Below are 15295 nucleotides of genomic sequence, written 5' to 3' on the forward strand. Positions count from 1 at the left end.
GTAGATCAAACATATTGATTATAGAGAGAAAAAAAACACCCTTTCTAAATAAACAAAAACTTATTTAACAAAAATGAAAAATTTATAAAAGCATTCTACAACAAAACACTTCAAATAAATTCAGTTTGCAATTATGATTAAATGTTAACTATTAAAAAGAAAGGGGCGAAACACGGATTTTTTCATATATTATTATTCTGTAAAAACTAGCGCTACCCTCTTGATTCACCCTTGCTATAGCAGGTCTGTCACGATTCTAATAAATTTTACCAAAATATTTTTCTGATTTTAAATTTAACTAAGGCTATTAAAGCTTCTTTTCGATTTGAACTTACTGATCAGACACAGTGGCCGATATTTATTGAAATAAAATAAAAAATTAATTCTTGTTTATTTCCCTATAAATGTTTTCTTTGGTGGAATTGTTGAACTTTTGGAATTTCAATTACAATTTATTAATGGTTCAGTAGAACAAAAGAGTAACACCTATTTTATGGTTAGAGCAAATGGAAGGAAATCTAAAAACTGTATGAAAGGGTGTGTGTGAGCCGTGAAACCTATTACATTTACATGATTGAATAGTGTAATGTGCAATAGTGGAGAGTTGAATACTTTAGAGTGCAATAGTATAATTAATAAATATACGGTATATAAAATAAGACTGAATACAAATTCAATGGAATAAAAACATATTACAATATTTAAAATATAAGTTGTCATGAGTTGAAATATTTAGTATTATTAATGTACGAGGCATAGAGGTATTCTCTAGCATAATCAAAACTAGAGATTCAACTGATTTTAACACGGTATTCTGTTTTTTACAGAATGCATCTTATTTACAGAATGTATTCTGTTTACTACTGTCTATAGCTTTGGCACCATCTGTTGGCTTACGTCATTGTTTTAAATAAACTAACCTTTAGTATATTTTGTTAATTTTTTGGCATTCTGATATATAAACCTAAATTATCATGATCATCAAATGTGTACTATAATAAATAAAGATTATGACATTCATTATAGAAATAAATATATAATTTACTACAAAAGAATATAAATTTGTAATTAATCAAATTCATCAAGTCCATGATAAGAAATATATAGATACTGCTTCTAAGTATATAATAAAAATATCATTTATAAATAAATAAGAAATGTCCTCATTGTCCAACAAAGTGTTAAATTGGAATTTCAATCCGAGTTTAATATAAGGTACAAATATGGAAGCTTTCCAGTTATAATCTTACATCCAGGGATGTCACCAGCTTTTTGGAGTGCTGGTCGGCAAATTCCGCCCGGAGGGGGGGGGGGGGGGGGGGGGGGGGGGGGGGTACACCCCCCCGGGGTATACCCCCGGGGGTTGTCGTTATTTTAGCGAAACATAAAGAATTATGAAAATAAATAACAACAAATTGCGTCAGGTCTAGGCCTAACCTTGTACCACCGGGGAGTCGCCGTTAATATTCGCGAAAACAAAAAAACGCATACGAAATGAATAGCAATAGTTCGCGTCAGGCTTAGGCCTAGACTTGGTAGACACTACGACCACTACTAGGCCTAGCCAAGGCTTAGATAGATGCCCCAAAATCTGAATTCCACAAAAACAGGCGCTTCCTTATTTAGCGTATTCGCGAATTCCGGATTTTTTGTTTCACAACTGTGCGGCAAGCATGTAGTGCATGGCCGGCAAGAACAGACACGTGTTTATCCAGGGACGTGTAATTATTGTACCATGCTCGACGAACATTAACGAACGAACTTGCCGGGTCTCACTGAACCATGCGCATGTTTTTTTATTTTTTTTAATAGTTCGTAGAGTACAAAAATGTAAAACTAGTAACATAATATAATTAAAGCAGGGTGACAAAACATTCAGCAATTAAAAATTATTTTGTTTGGGTCTATGTAGTTGTACATTTTTAATTACTGCGTACTTGTTTGTATTTTTAATCTGTGCAAAATAAAACGCTTGAATGGTCGCTTTGTGAACTTTAAACTTGTACACTGTGCTGTGTAGCACGTTGTTCGCCATGACTCACAAGCTGTAACAATGAATACCAGGGCAGGGTAGGCCTGGTATTGTGTTACAAATAAAGTAATGTACGTAACCACGGAAACATTTGCTGTAGTCTTTTGTCTTATCTATATGAGGCTAGCTTGTCTGTAATTAACGATGTGCTAGGTAAAATGTTTCAGTACGAATTTTAGTAAGGCCTAGGCCTAATATAAATATCGTAATGATTAATAAATAATAGTGGTGGTCGGCAGCCTGTAAATCCTGGTCGGAAATGTTGAGTGCTGGTCGGGGCCGACCAGCGCCGACCAGCGTGGTGACATCCCTGTACATCATTTACACAAGACAATCTGAACCGAATTTAAGAAAGATTGTCAAAGAATATACAGTATAGTATGTCTACCTGTAAGCTTGATATTATTCTAATGCTGTGATGAGACAATTTTTATTTTATCAATCCACAAATCGTGTAAAATAGAATATTTGGCTCCAATATTAGAAGAATAGATTTATTATACATATCTTGATAGGCATGCTTAAAGGTGCAACGAGACAGGACATCGTCGTTTAAGATTTAACTGTTTTCACTGGTACCTCCAGACACCCCGGCTGCACAGGCAGCACAACAGAAACAGCAGCACAGCAGTCCGAGTATGATGTATGTGGAGTTCAACAACCAAAACGAAAAGTAATACAAGGTTCCGTTACAGTAGTTAAGCGCGTTGACGTTGTCGGTGTTCGGGTCGGTCCCATATATCCATACATTTCCTGCAAAAAAGGGTAAGATTAACATTGGTGAGAGAAAACACATGTGTAAAACTTTATGTTACAAAAAATGTGATGTGCCCATATTTAGACATGATGTCATATCACTACCATATTTGGGCACATCAGTTTTTTGTTTGATAGCGGAGATAGAACTTAACTATCCAGGTATGTCTAGACATATAACATCGGGATACTGTACATAGTTGCCGTTGCAGTGATCCATACACGTTTTTTGCGGCACATCCATCGTTGCTGCATAGATCTGCATAATCATATTTTGGGCACTAGTATTTATTGTTATACAAATGAAAATAACAGGTCTTTTACTTTACATAACTCTATTCGATTAAAAGTCTTTCACCACAAAAATCCTCTTACAGGCCTAGAACATCGGTAAACTTTTCGCGATTAGGAATTATTGTAGAACACTTTATATGATTAAGAACTAGTTACGTATGTTTATGTTCCTTGGGACGTGTTTCCTCACCAGTTATTCTGGATTCGAGATCCACACCTAATTATCACTAGCTACTTCTAAATTCACCAGCAATGAACCAGGCAAAGAGGAAGCAACCAAAGAGGTTACTACAAGTTCCTTGCTTGGTCACCTAATTATCACTAAGCTACTTCTAAACTCACCAGCAATGAACCAGGCAAAGAGGAAGCAACCAAAGAGGTAACTACAAGTTCCTTGCTTGGTCACATAATTATCACTAAGCTACTTCTAAACTCACCAGCAATGAACCAGGCAAAGAGGAAGCAACCAAAGAGACTACTACAAGCTCCTTGCTTAGACATCTGATTATCCTCTCCATCTTCAGTTCTTCTCTTCGACCACCGAGAACAAAGATCCATTAAGTTTTTGGCGATTGTAAATGCGCCGCCAACAATCAGGTATATGGGTATTTTATCCTGAGCTGGGCAGTCATCTTTATAAACAGCGCCTATACACAATAAAAGAAGTAAAATGTATAAGTTTGTTGTTATATAGTCTGGGCTCCAGACGGAGTTCTGTAAAAATTAAAATATTTTTGCACATATGGCGTTTCATACGTGCATTACTTGAGTTTGGATACTCCGTCTGGGGAAACACGCATAAGTCATGTGGTTTGACACCAAGAATTCTTGGTGCATAAATTATCCAGTTGACTAGTTTCAGCCGCATGCCATTGGCTACTCACTCGTACGTCGTTTTAATATTCATATATCAGAATTTCAAAGACTCAACGTCTAAAGACGATGCGCATGCGCTATATTACGTTTAGACAATGTGTACTTGGGTACATTGATGAAAGTTTCTGAAGGCTAAAAATGATTTTATATGCCTAGTAGTCTGGTAAACATTTGATGAGATTTTTCCAAAGAACATGAAAACTCGTCTTGATATGATAGGCTAGCTTCTCCGCCAAATCAAACATTGAATGGATCATTTATTATGCGGAGAAAATTTGATTTAATTCCCACCCAGATTCAGACCCTTTCCTGTTCTGTGTGGTGGTGTAGCCCTGTTGTGTGCCGGTCGGTGGTGGTATGTACCTTGATTGGCGTTTTATTTGGCAGGTCATACGTACGAGTTGAGTAGCCCTACGAAGGAGGCCTAGGCCAGGACTAAACAATTAATAAACAAAACAACTTGGCAACACGATTTAATATTTCAACAGTTGTTCAGTCTCGTCGTACATTCAGCACTGCACACTGTACGTACGTACTCGATCTTTTTCATTTTGAAACAAAATGATCATTGGTTGATTCGAAATCCATACATACAGCCCGCCCCATATAGCCAAATAAGGTATGATAACCTACATCATTCTTATCGGATGTTTTCGGTTTGCAAATCGATTTCTATACGTGTTTCACAAGTCTGTATTTTCAGACAAAAATCGCGGTCGAAATAAAAACAAATAAATAAAAAAAAGAAAGACAATAAATACAGACTTGGGGCAAGTCTAGTTGTTATACTGTAATTTTGATTTTATTTATTTTAGCAGACATTCAACAACATATCAAATAATTTATACAGGAAATTATTTGAAAAAAAATAATGTCCAAGTTTTCAGTGGAAATATTTACACATGAGAAAACCTGATCTTGGATTTGAACCAAGTAGCCTAGATTGACAAGCATGAACCAGCTTTTTTCTTACCTATAACAATCATTGTGATGGGCACAGCCAGGATTAACGCCATCATAATGGTGCAACACACTAGAAAAAAAAAGAAATGAAAAAAAAAAAAAAGTGAGATTTCTTGAGTTGACACAACAAATGTACTTATTTTTTATGTTTAATAAAACACTTTACTAAAATATTGAGTTTTGATTAGATGGAGAATTGGTGTGACTTTGAATAATGCATTGTGATTGGTTGATTTTGGTTTATTTCTTTTTTATACTGGGTGACATTATTTCCCAGAGACCTCAGGCCCATGACCATCACACTGTGCTTCTTTCGTATTGTATAGAAAGTTTTTTATGGTGCATATACATAGGACCAAGAGCTTTACCTCCATCTGAAAGACGAGGTGATTAGAATAAAGAAAGAAAACATGGTTTCAAACCTATGGATCTGATATGTCTACCAGTTGCTGGGCGTGTACCCAAATTCACTTCTCCATTTGTAGGAAAACATTAAAACAGGAATTAAAATAAAATAATAATTTAATACTTACATGTGTTCAGTAGGATAAGAAGCAGTTTTACCAGGAAGTCAACCAATCCAGAGGAACCTGCTTTAGCTTCTTTAATCTCGCCATAGATTGACTGGTATGATGGTGGCGCATCTGTAACACAAAAGAAATAATAAAACCATGTTGGAAAATATTGTTTGAAAGATTGCATGGCGAAATCAAATGTTGATAAAGTTTGCGATATACCACGTATATTTAGTTCTGAAAAGAGCTTCTCGATGTTTCGATCAATCTACTTTGATCGTCCTCAGGACAGAAAAATGTTCTCACCCTAAGGGCGATCGAAGTTGGAATAGTTGTTGATGTACATACAGAAGTACACGCATATATAGAAATTAAGAAGACGTACATTACTTTGCAATAAGTGTAAGAATCCATGAATTTTACAAATGTTGGTTGGACAAAAGCATAAAAATTTAACCACATATAAAATATTTATTATACAGCAAACATATCATACGGTCTATAAATTAGGCTAATTTGACATTACTATATTGCATTATGTTCGAGAAATTGAAAATATTTGAAAGGTTATCATAATTAATTATAATAAATTTTAACTTTAATTTCTTTCATAATAATTTAATTATCACTAACACAGATAAACTTTCATAAATATATCATTTATAAACATTTCGCGGGTTTATATTAATATTGCATTATGTTCAAGCAATTGAAAATCTTTGGATTTGTTAAATGTCAGAAAATATTATTATGAAGAGATGATAAAGTTAGAAAAAATCAAAATTGATAGGAAAAAAAAAACAAAATCAGAAAGCAAAATTTACCATTTAATATAATTACACATTCAGACACGATCGAACCTTTAATGCTTTAAACAAATTTTACCTTTTTGTATTTGATTGTAGTCAGGTGGAGCAGGCTGTTCCGTTCCATAGTTTGGATTGTCTGGTCCCTGTTCCAGATCCTGTTGAAAGGGAAACAAGAATTAAACTTGAACTTCTCCTAGAATTAGGTCAAAACGGTTATTTTGCAATATTTCCATCAAATTCTAAGAGCTGGATTAGAATCATCCAGGATTTAAATGATAAAAATTCCCACATTTAGAAACTACAAATATCAAATTATTAAAAAAAAAACGTACAAGTAGAAATTTTAAATAATTGAAAAACATTGTAATTTATCAATAAAATAAGTTTTGATATTCAATTTAGTAACTATTTACAGTACTGTAGTATTGGTACTCTACATTGTAAAACTGCACTGTATTTTATTTTTATTTTAAGCTCTGTCTACACTAGTTTGACAAAAAAAGTTGTATGTGCCTAAATATGGTAGTGAAATGCTTAAATATGGTAGTGATATGACATCATCATGTCCATATATGAGCTCATCACATTTTTCTGTCATCATAAGTTTGATAGTGAGACAGAGCTAAAGGTCTATGTATTTCTTTTTCTTTTATTGTGTCCTAGTGTTACTTCATGAATGTAATAATATATTTGTTTTATTATATTTTTTCTTTGTATTAATTTATGATTATGTTGGCAATATCTTTTAGGATTTTCTTTAGTTACTTAGTTACTACTAATTCACATTACTGTACATATTTGTATGCTATATTATAAGATGATTATTATGTGTAAATATATTTTAAACAGAATAAAACAATGTACAGGATAAAAGGTGAAAATTGTCATGCTGAACTGAGGGCAAATTAATATCCTTTAGTAATTTAATACATGCAGAATAAAACATACCCTACAATAATTACACTATAATACTACTGTGAATACTACTGTGATTTCTACTGTAGATTCCCGATTTTCTATAAAAAAAAAGTATCACTTCTAAAATTTGTTATCTTAAGTCACATGCTAACATGTACAGTATGAAAAAAACTAGTTCTATTTTTCAAAATCTGTAAACAGGGAAGTTACATGCTGATATATTGTATAAAAAAATCCCATTTCCATTATTATAATAATGAGTTTGATCTTTAGTAACACCATGGAGGTATACCTCCATGGTAACACTAACAAGGTAAATATTGACATCATATAATAATAGGAATAACTTCCATTTCATAGGAACTGTAGGCATATGTAAACAGTTTACTATGGAAACTGTGTTGATCCACTATATGTCCAAGCACTGCAGGGAGTTGTAAAATAATTATATTTTACAACTCCCTGGTCCAAGCATGGCATTAACTTAAAAAGCTATAACCAGAGGTCCATATCTAAAATCTTAACTGCCCAGTGGTATATGGAAATCTAATTATTTTTAATAAACAAAACAAATTTGAGAATGAGCAAAAACTGCCCTGAACCAGGAATCTCCTGCTTATACAGTATGCAGGACATCCAATTTTAAAAGCCTTAATACAAAGCTAACTTATAAAATAATATAATAATAATAATAGTATAAATAAAATAATAATAAAACACTTTGCACTAGGCCTAACACCAGAGGCCTGGGATGTCAATAATTTTAAACACTAATCAATATAGAGTTGATGGTTCAAGCAATATGCTAATAAACCCGAAAATGAAAACATAATCAATAAACAACAATAACATAATTTCAGGCTTGATTCTGACAACTGCGCTGACAAATGGGCCGACAACTGAGTAGTATTGAATAAATATAGAGATATTTTATTTTATATTTTATTCCTTTTACATTACAGTATATTTGGTGATAAATAAAATACGGTATGATGAGACATTTTATACCTTGTAAATATACAGTCTACATGAACCTCTATTAAGGGGACACATTTAGGACACAACAAAGCGTCCACTTAATAGAGGTTTTGACTGAATATGGGTTGGCCTGCAGTCCTGTATCAAGTGTTGAAAGATATACTGTATTGCCTCGACTCTTGTTTTAAAGGGAAAGATTCCACTTAATAAGGATGTCACCTGAATAGGGATGCTGTACTGTACAACTCTGCTCTGTCTACACTATTATCAAACTTGTGACAAAAAAATGTGATGTGCCCATATGTGAACATGATGTCATAACTACCATATTTGGACACAAACTAGTTTGATAGTGTAGACAGAGCTTTAGTCCGAGTTTATACTCAATTAGAATAAGTCTGGTCAAATGTTAAATAAAATCAAATGCAAAATAAAACCGAAGAAAGCAAAACTCAAGCATAAAGTAGTAACATATGCCAGAATGTTATTTTACTATACATCATAAAAAAAATAATATAAAAAATGTTACAAAAATGGTAATTTAAGCAGACATGGATTATCCTAGAATTCTCGCCTTAGTGATATATTATTAAAGCCAGTCTGCAGCACACTAGGTGCATGTGAAAGAATTGAAGTGGAATAATATGAGGGATCATCCATGTGATTAATGAAATTACATCCAAGTTTCATGCACCTCACAAATGCAGCTGATTGAGAAAATAAACAAAGAACTGCAAAATGCAAGAATTTCATTCATTTGGTAAAAAAGAAATACAAAGAGTGTAGGATGAACTGCATGATTGAATTACAATTCCAATGACAATACATACCATATCAGTCATAAAAAATGGTATTTTTAATTATTATTTTCCCATATCCAACTGTAAAGATGTACTGTTAGTGAAACATGAATATAAAATAAACATAGAAAATGCCATTTTAAAAGTTGTTTTTATATTTTGGAAGTCTTACTGTACCTCAATTTGTAACAGAACTTAAAGATACTGTATAAAAAAAATGTCAGGTATTATAATTATTCACTTTGACAAAAAACTGGATCGAAAAAGAAATCATTTTCCAAAAATAGTAAAATTTATACTAAATTTTTAGTATATTTTACATTATACTGTATAACATTAGGCCTAAGGAATCATGTCAAAATTATTGTACTGCAGGTACAGAGCGGTTTACAGTAATTCAGTCATTAAATTTTTCGTTGTTTAATAACACGCCGCCATCATCTTTCGTGAAACTGATCGAGTGGTAATGTAGCATCTATTATACTGCAGTAAGCATAATTTTAATATGTTTCAATGTAGCTAGAGGTTTATGAGACAGACACTGCAATTACACAGTAGTTAATATGGTTGCAGTTAGAATCATTTTGATATGGTCCCTGTAAATTCTTTTAGTTCATATTTCACAAACAATACATCTTCTCATTATTCTGCCGTAGTACGATAATAGGATGAAAAAAGCACAGAATAAATAATTGTTAATAACAAAATGAAGAAAAAAAAAGAAAAAATGTGAAAAGAAATAAAAAATTTAAAATTTCAGGCTGGGTGGGACTCACCAACTTTGTGTCTGTTTGTTCATCAGAATTTGCAAGTGCTTGCTATATTATAAAAATTAAATACAAAACTGCTAAACTCATACTAGTTAAGCTAACTAATAGCATTATATTATTAGTCTTTTGTAGCAATAATAATAATTAATAATATTATAGAGCCTAGCTTAGCTAGGCCTATTTGGTAAATTCCCAACCTACTCGTCGTGTCGTGATGGATGTTTCAGTCTTCAGCTACCTAAAGTGCAGAGCACAACAAGAAGAAGGCAAGCCATCCATCATTCATAAAATGGGAAGGCTGCTAAAGGCCTAGAGTAGTATATAATAATATAATATTAGCCTACCACTGCCAGTCACACCAGGCAGGGAGGTCACACTCTGTGTGTGTAGGCTAGATAGAGTAGTTATTTTTAGGCCCCCTCTTTGTTAGCTCAGACAGTCTAGCCATGGTCCATGGAGGTATAAAATAAATACCTCCATGGTCTAGCTAGGCTGCTTTTACAGAAACATAAGCTAACATTCAATACAATGAAAAGTCAAAAACCCATAATACAAGTTAAACACTACCTTTTCTACTTCCATTTCTCAAATGTTATAAAGTCTTTAGTTTAGGAGGAATAATAAAGGTGCGCCGCCTCTTTTTTTGTTGTTGTTCTCTGCTGCACCACTGCTGTGTTTTGTGTCGTACTTAGTTATGCATGACTGCTTTTTGATCTCGTGTGTGTGTGTAAACGCGACGTAAGAATAGTACAACTCTAGAGGGCGATATGTACGTAATTTCTTCAAAAGAAGTAAGATTTCAAACGTAAAAGCATTTAAAAATGTATGATCAAACACAATGAGATAAATAACTGACATACACTTACTAAACAGTGTGTATTTATTCTTTAAAAATGTCTAAAATCTAAACAAAAAACTATACATTGTAACAACCAACACACTGGTAGTGTATCAGCATTGTATTATTAATATTGCAGTATGAGTATGGAATCCGGAATAAAAAAATCAGGCATTTTGTTAAAATAGAATACACAGAATAATGTATAGATCTTGGATGGTCCAAAAAATGAAAGAAGCCCGCCCTCAATTCCTAGAATTGAACACGCATTAATATTCTGCAAACATGTCTTCATTACATACAAAAATTTAGGAATGTTATTACGTCTATGTCACCTCTTATGAGGTACGGTAGACGAAACGACTTTACTCCGTACTGCTTTTACATCGGTTCTTTCCGTCTTTTGCGCCGTGACTATAGCCGATTTTAACCTTGATTTACCGCTTATTTTTTTACGAAGCTCTTCCATTTCTTCAAGTTTTCTTTTCTCATTTCTTTCTTCCATGTTTTTTAAAAGTTTCTTTTTTAATTTCAACTCTCTTCGTTTCAACTCTCTTACTTTACGTTCCTCCTGTTTTTTTTTCTTTCGCTCATCATCTAGTTTCTTTTTCTTCTCTTTTTCAATTTGTTTTATCCTCTCATTTTGAAGTTCTGTTACTTTCCTTTGAACTTCCTCCTGCTGTTTTATTTTCTAGGTAGAAAAAAATGAAATACAAAAATAAATTAATGTTAAACAGTTCCTGGTTGCATGAATTTTTTTCCAAATACCTTAGATTGCAAGATAGCTGACTTTTCCTAAATAACTGAACCTAACCCTCTAAGATGCTTAAGATAACTTAACAGCAAGAAGGACTAATATAAGGTGTCCTGCAGGAAGTTGACATCAAAAATAGGTTGCTGGATACAATTAATCATCACGCACTTAGCTACACAACTGTCTTGAAAAGGTGATAATGCAGGGAAAATTGAGGGGTCAAGGAAACCAGGTCGACCAAAAGCAAGATGGACAGATAGAATTAAGGCCCTTGTTGGACATCCTCTGCCGGTTGTTTACCAACTAGCTGCTGATCGTAAACAGTGGAATACTATCATGAGAGTCACGAATGACCCTCTAAGTAATCTCTCTCTCTATATAAAAATGTTTTTATCCAATATGATGAAGAGATGTCAAATAAATGAAAGAAATAGATGAGGTGTACCGCAAAACTTTATATCAACATTTGATTTCACCATGCAAGTCTTCAAAACAATATAATACTGTATATTCATAATCTGCTCCCGAAAATGGGATGCCCTCTCTAAGATTTTTAGAGGAAGTTTTTTGGAAAAGAAATGTTGCTTCCTGATTATCCCACCTAAAATCATTTGCACCAAAAGTTATAAAATTTGTGGATTAGAGAATGTGTTTAACCTTACCTTTATTCGGCAAAATAATTCTGTTAATAAACGAATTGATTCCAATTTTCTCTGAGCTAACAGCAGTTTTCTCTCTTCCATTGCAATCTTCCGCTGCAACTCGGCTTCAGCTTGGAGTCGCTTCTTTTCGTCCTTTCTTATTCTTCTACGCGCTTCACGTTTTTCAAGCCGGCTCATTTTTCTCATGGCTTTCTGAACTTTCCGTCTCTGTTTCTCCCGTCCCTCCTCTTCTTTCTTTCTCCTTCAAAAAAAAAGTTTCATATAATTTAAATTTATTAAATTCCAAGCAGAGTTAAATAACATACTATAAAGCTCTGTCTACACTATCAAACTAACTGTGATCAGCCCAAATACGGTAGTGATATACCCAAATATGGTAGTGATATGATGTCATCATGTCCATATATATTTTTTTGTCACATAAAGTATGACAGCGTAGACAGAGCTTTAGTTATAACTTTAAAAATGGTTAATTAAGAGTAGAGAAGGCTACTGCAAAAGTCAACCCCAAACTTTATAAATGTCTACTAGTCCATGTAAACAGTATTAAATAAGTACTACAAATACCTTTCTTCTTCTACTCTTTGTTCCTCTGCTTCTCTTTCTTTTTTCTTTTGTTCTTCCCTTTCTCTTTCAAGTTGTATGAGCCTTTCTCTCTCTTTATTTCTTTTCCGTATTGATTTTGCACTCATGTGTTTTGTTTTATCAAAATCAACCTACATAAAATTACAAATATTAATTATGGATGGGAGTCTCTTCCTTCCTCACAATTTGAATAACAATCATTATTTTTATCACATCATTATTATCATCATTAAAATGAAATTAAAAATAATATTAATTTATTATGTTGTAAAGGCTGGGGAGTTTCTTCTTTTCTCAAGTCAGCAGCAACCTCAGTCCTAGTCAATTCATTTGCAATCAACACATTTCGCTCTTCCCTACCCCAACAATCGTTAATTTTAATCACATCATTATTGTTATTACCTTATAATCCACAGTGTATGCCTTGCCATCATCTTTCCTCATCAACTTCATTCCTTTTAATGAATCCATTGCTTTTACAAAACCTATATATTCTGTAAACTGTATATAAGCACTGAAAGTAATATTACCACCAAAGTTGAAGTTTCCAAATTTTCCTCCAGTTATTTGATTTTCGTGTCGATACGAGTCTAAAATTGGTATATCAACGTTACGCAGCTCACCGTATTGTTCAAAGATTTTACGAATAATAAACTCACTTGGATTGTCCGGGTCCTTTTTCGTGGAAAACCATTTACCAGGAAGGTTTTCCAGATGTATCGTGTCGGGTCTTTCACCCGGATTACACTCATTCATGTGTTGAGCGTCGCGGAAGAAAGAGTCCCAGTCGTGACGTGTTGGGTGAGCAATCTTAGCTTCCGCTGCTCGAACCTTTAGCAGTTCTGTGAAACCGGATAGCTTGATGTTTTTGCTGTCAAGACGAAGCATTAAAACTTTTAACAGAGCTTTTGTTTCAACTTCAGCCTCGAAGCGAATAAAATCAAAAGAGCTTTGTTTTACACGCAGGATAATGAATTGATCTGGGTGTATCATGTTCTTTAGCTTCTCCATCACTTCCCAGTTACTGATCGACTTGCCTGGTGTCTTAAGTTGTGGCAGGGTCACTGAAATGCTCATCTTTGCAATGGGTTTTAGGTAGAGCTTCTGAGGCTCAAATAATTCTATGGCTTCGGAGGTATCATTGCATAAGGTCGTGGAAGCCATGTTGTTATAAATGTTAGCATCACTTTCACAACATAACCTCTCCTTAATTAGTTACACACAAAATCTGAAAATAAAATAAACCAATAATTGTATGTTAAAGGCTAAATGTGACGGTAGAGCATGTTTTACGATAGCTTTTTTAATCTGAATCTAATCTTCCTACTACACTGTACGCCTGGCTTATTAATATTATAAAAATGCACAATACTGTAATGAAGTTGAGCATCAGAGGCAAACCTAGCCTAGCAAGATATAGTAGCATAAATAATACTCGGTCCTAAGGGTTTCATTTCATCTTGATATCGAGACTGACACCACACAGTGACATGGGGAAGGGGAGGGGAGATACACGGATTACACTTTTTTGACTTGGCTATCTACATTACATCTCCTAGTCCTAGCTAGTCACTCTAAAAGATTAGGATAATGCTAAGTAAAAGAACCCATATACACTTGCTAGCCTACTGCTTAAATTTGGATTTGGGCCTAGCCTAGGCCTACCAGTTTATTGTTTATGCAATGCCCACTCAGCAGACAGTGGCAATATGCCTGGCCGACCGTGCCCGATTGTCTGATTAAAGTAGGCCTAGCCTTTATATTTAATGTCAAATATATGATAATGTACACAAATGTCCATATAATTTACCAGAAATTAGAACTAAAATAAACTGTACATAATGTTGAATTCTAATAATGTTAATAACATCAATAAAAACAACTTTAAACGACTTGTTTTCACGTTTCCCCTTTGTTGTTAATTTTGTCGTCCCATATTCGATTTCTCGTGTTCTTCTTCGGTGGTGTGTGCCGCCCTCATTCAAAATAGTTGTCATCAAAGAACTTTGGTACCAATTGAAGTAATGAGCATGGATGGATGATAAAAGTTATAATTACGGATTAAAGTTTTAAGCCCGAGCGAGAGAAGAAAGCCACATAATCATAATTGAGTTAAATGTTAATAGCTTTTGTTGTTACATTGTCACCCTATTGTTTTAGCAAGTGGATCAGAGAAACTTAGAAACATGTACTAGGCCTATACAAAATAATAAATTGGTATTTAAACTTGATATCTAAGTTCAGTTGAATATTATATTTTGTTTTCGTTTTTGTCTTGTTTGTAAGATGACTAAACATAAATGTCATTGTTTAATTCAATTGTTACACTGTGTGTACATTACCGCGGATAACCCTAACCGTGACTGCGGCCTTTTGTTTACCGTAGTGTTTATGTTCAGTTCTTTTCAAGTACTACCATTTCACCAGTAACTGTAAATGTATTGAATATACTTTTCAACATTTATAGGTCGGAAAAACTTCTTACCAGTACCATAGAATTACAATATTGTTATGGTGGCCTATTATGTTTTTTCGTGTGCGTAAGCAGAGTAGGCTTATTACCCAAAGTCCAATATAAACAAAATGATTTGAGCAAATTTACTTTGTAAACACGTTGAACGTTGTACTACTTATTCTTATTTAGTAATGTTTAGTACAAATAATGGCGGGTCCTAAATAGACGGCCGATTCGTAACAGGTTGTCACATCCTATATGGGTCTAGGGTTTTTATATATACTGTTGGA

At 33.7% G+C, this 15295-nt stretch overlaps 2 protein-coding genes across 4 annotated transcripts; both read right to left on the bottom strand.

Moving 5' to 3' along the window:
* Positions 1 to 1360: 1360 nt before the first annotated feature.
* On the bottom strand, positions 1361 to 10385 carry LOC140049314 (transmembrane protein 272-like). Of its 2 annotated transcripts, XM_072094183.1 has the most exons (7): positions 10279 to 10385; positions 9718 to 9759; positions 6322 to 6400; positions 5455 to 5565; positions 4932 to 4991; positions 3520 to 3729; positions 1361 to 2785 (listed from the first exon to the last, which is right to left on the bottom strand). In XM_072094183.1, the coding sequence occupies exons 1-7, from the start codon at positions 10291 to 10293 to the stop codon at positions 2592 to 2594; spliced, it is 711 nt and encodes a 236-aa protein (XP_071950284.1). In that variant the 5' UTR covers positions 10294 to 10385; the 3' UTR covers positions 1361 to 2591. The 2 variants fall into 2 exon arrangements, with proteins under 2 accessions (XP_071950284.1, XP_071950285.1); XM_072094184.1 differs by lacking the exon at positions 9718 to 9759.
* A 202-nt stretch (positions 10386 to 10587) lies between these two features.
* On the bottom strand, positions 10588 to 15186 carry LOC140049315 (A-kinase anchor protein 17A-like). Of its 2 annotated transcripts, none has more exons than XM_072094187.1 (5): positions 15153 to 15186; positions 12953 to 13778; positions 12533 to 12681; positions 11966 to 12206; positions 10588 to 11240 (listed from the first exon to the last, which is right to left on the bottom strand). In XM_072094187.1, exons 2-5 carry the CDS (start codon positions 13712 to 13714, stop codon positions 10881 to 10883), a joined length of 1512 nt encoding a protein of 503 aa, XP_071950288.1. In that variant the 5' UTR covers positions 13715 to 13778; positions 15153 to 15186; the 3' UTR covers positions 10588 to 10880. The 2 variants fall into 2 exon arrangements, with proteins under 2 accessions (XP_071950288.1, XP_071950286.1); XM_072094185.1 differs by lacking the exon at positions 15153 to 15186 and adding an exon at positions 14361 to 14496.
* Positions 15187 to 15295: the final 109 nt, after the last annotated feature.

The sequence above is a fragment of the Antedon mediterranea genome, chromosome 5 (assembly GCF_964355755.1).
Source record: "Antedon mediterranea chromosome 5, ecAntMedi1.1, whole genome shotgun sequence".
NCBI lineage: Eukaryota > Metazoa > Echinodermata > Crinoidea > Comatulida > Antedonidae > Antedon > Antedon mediterranea.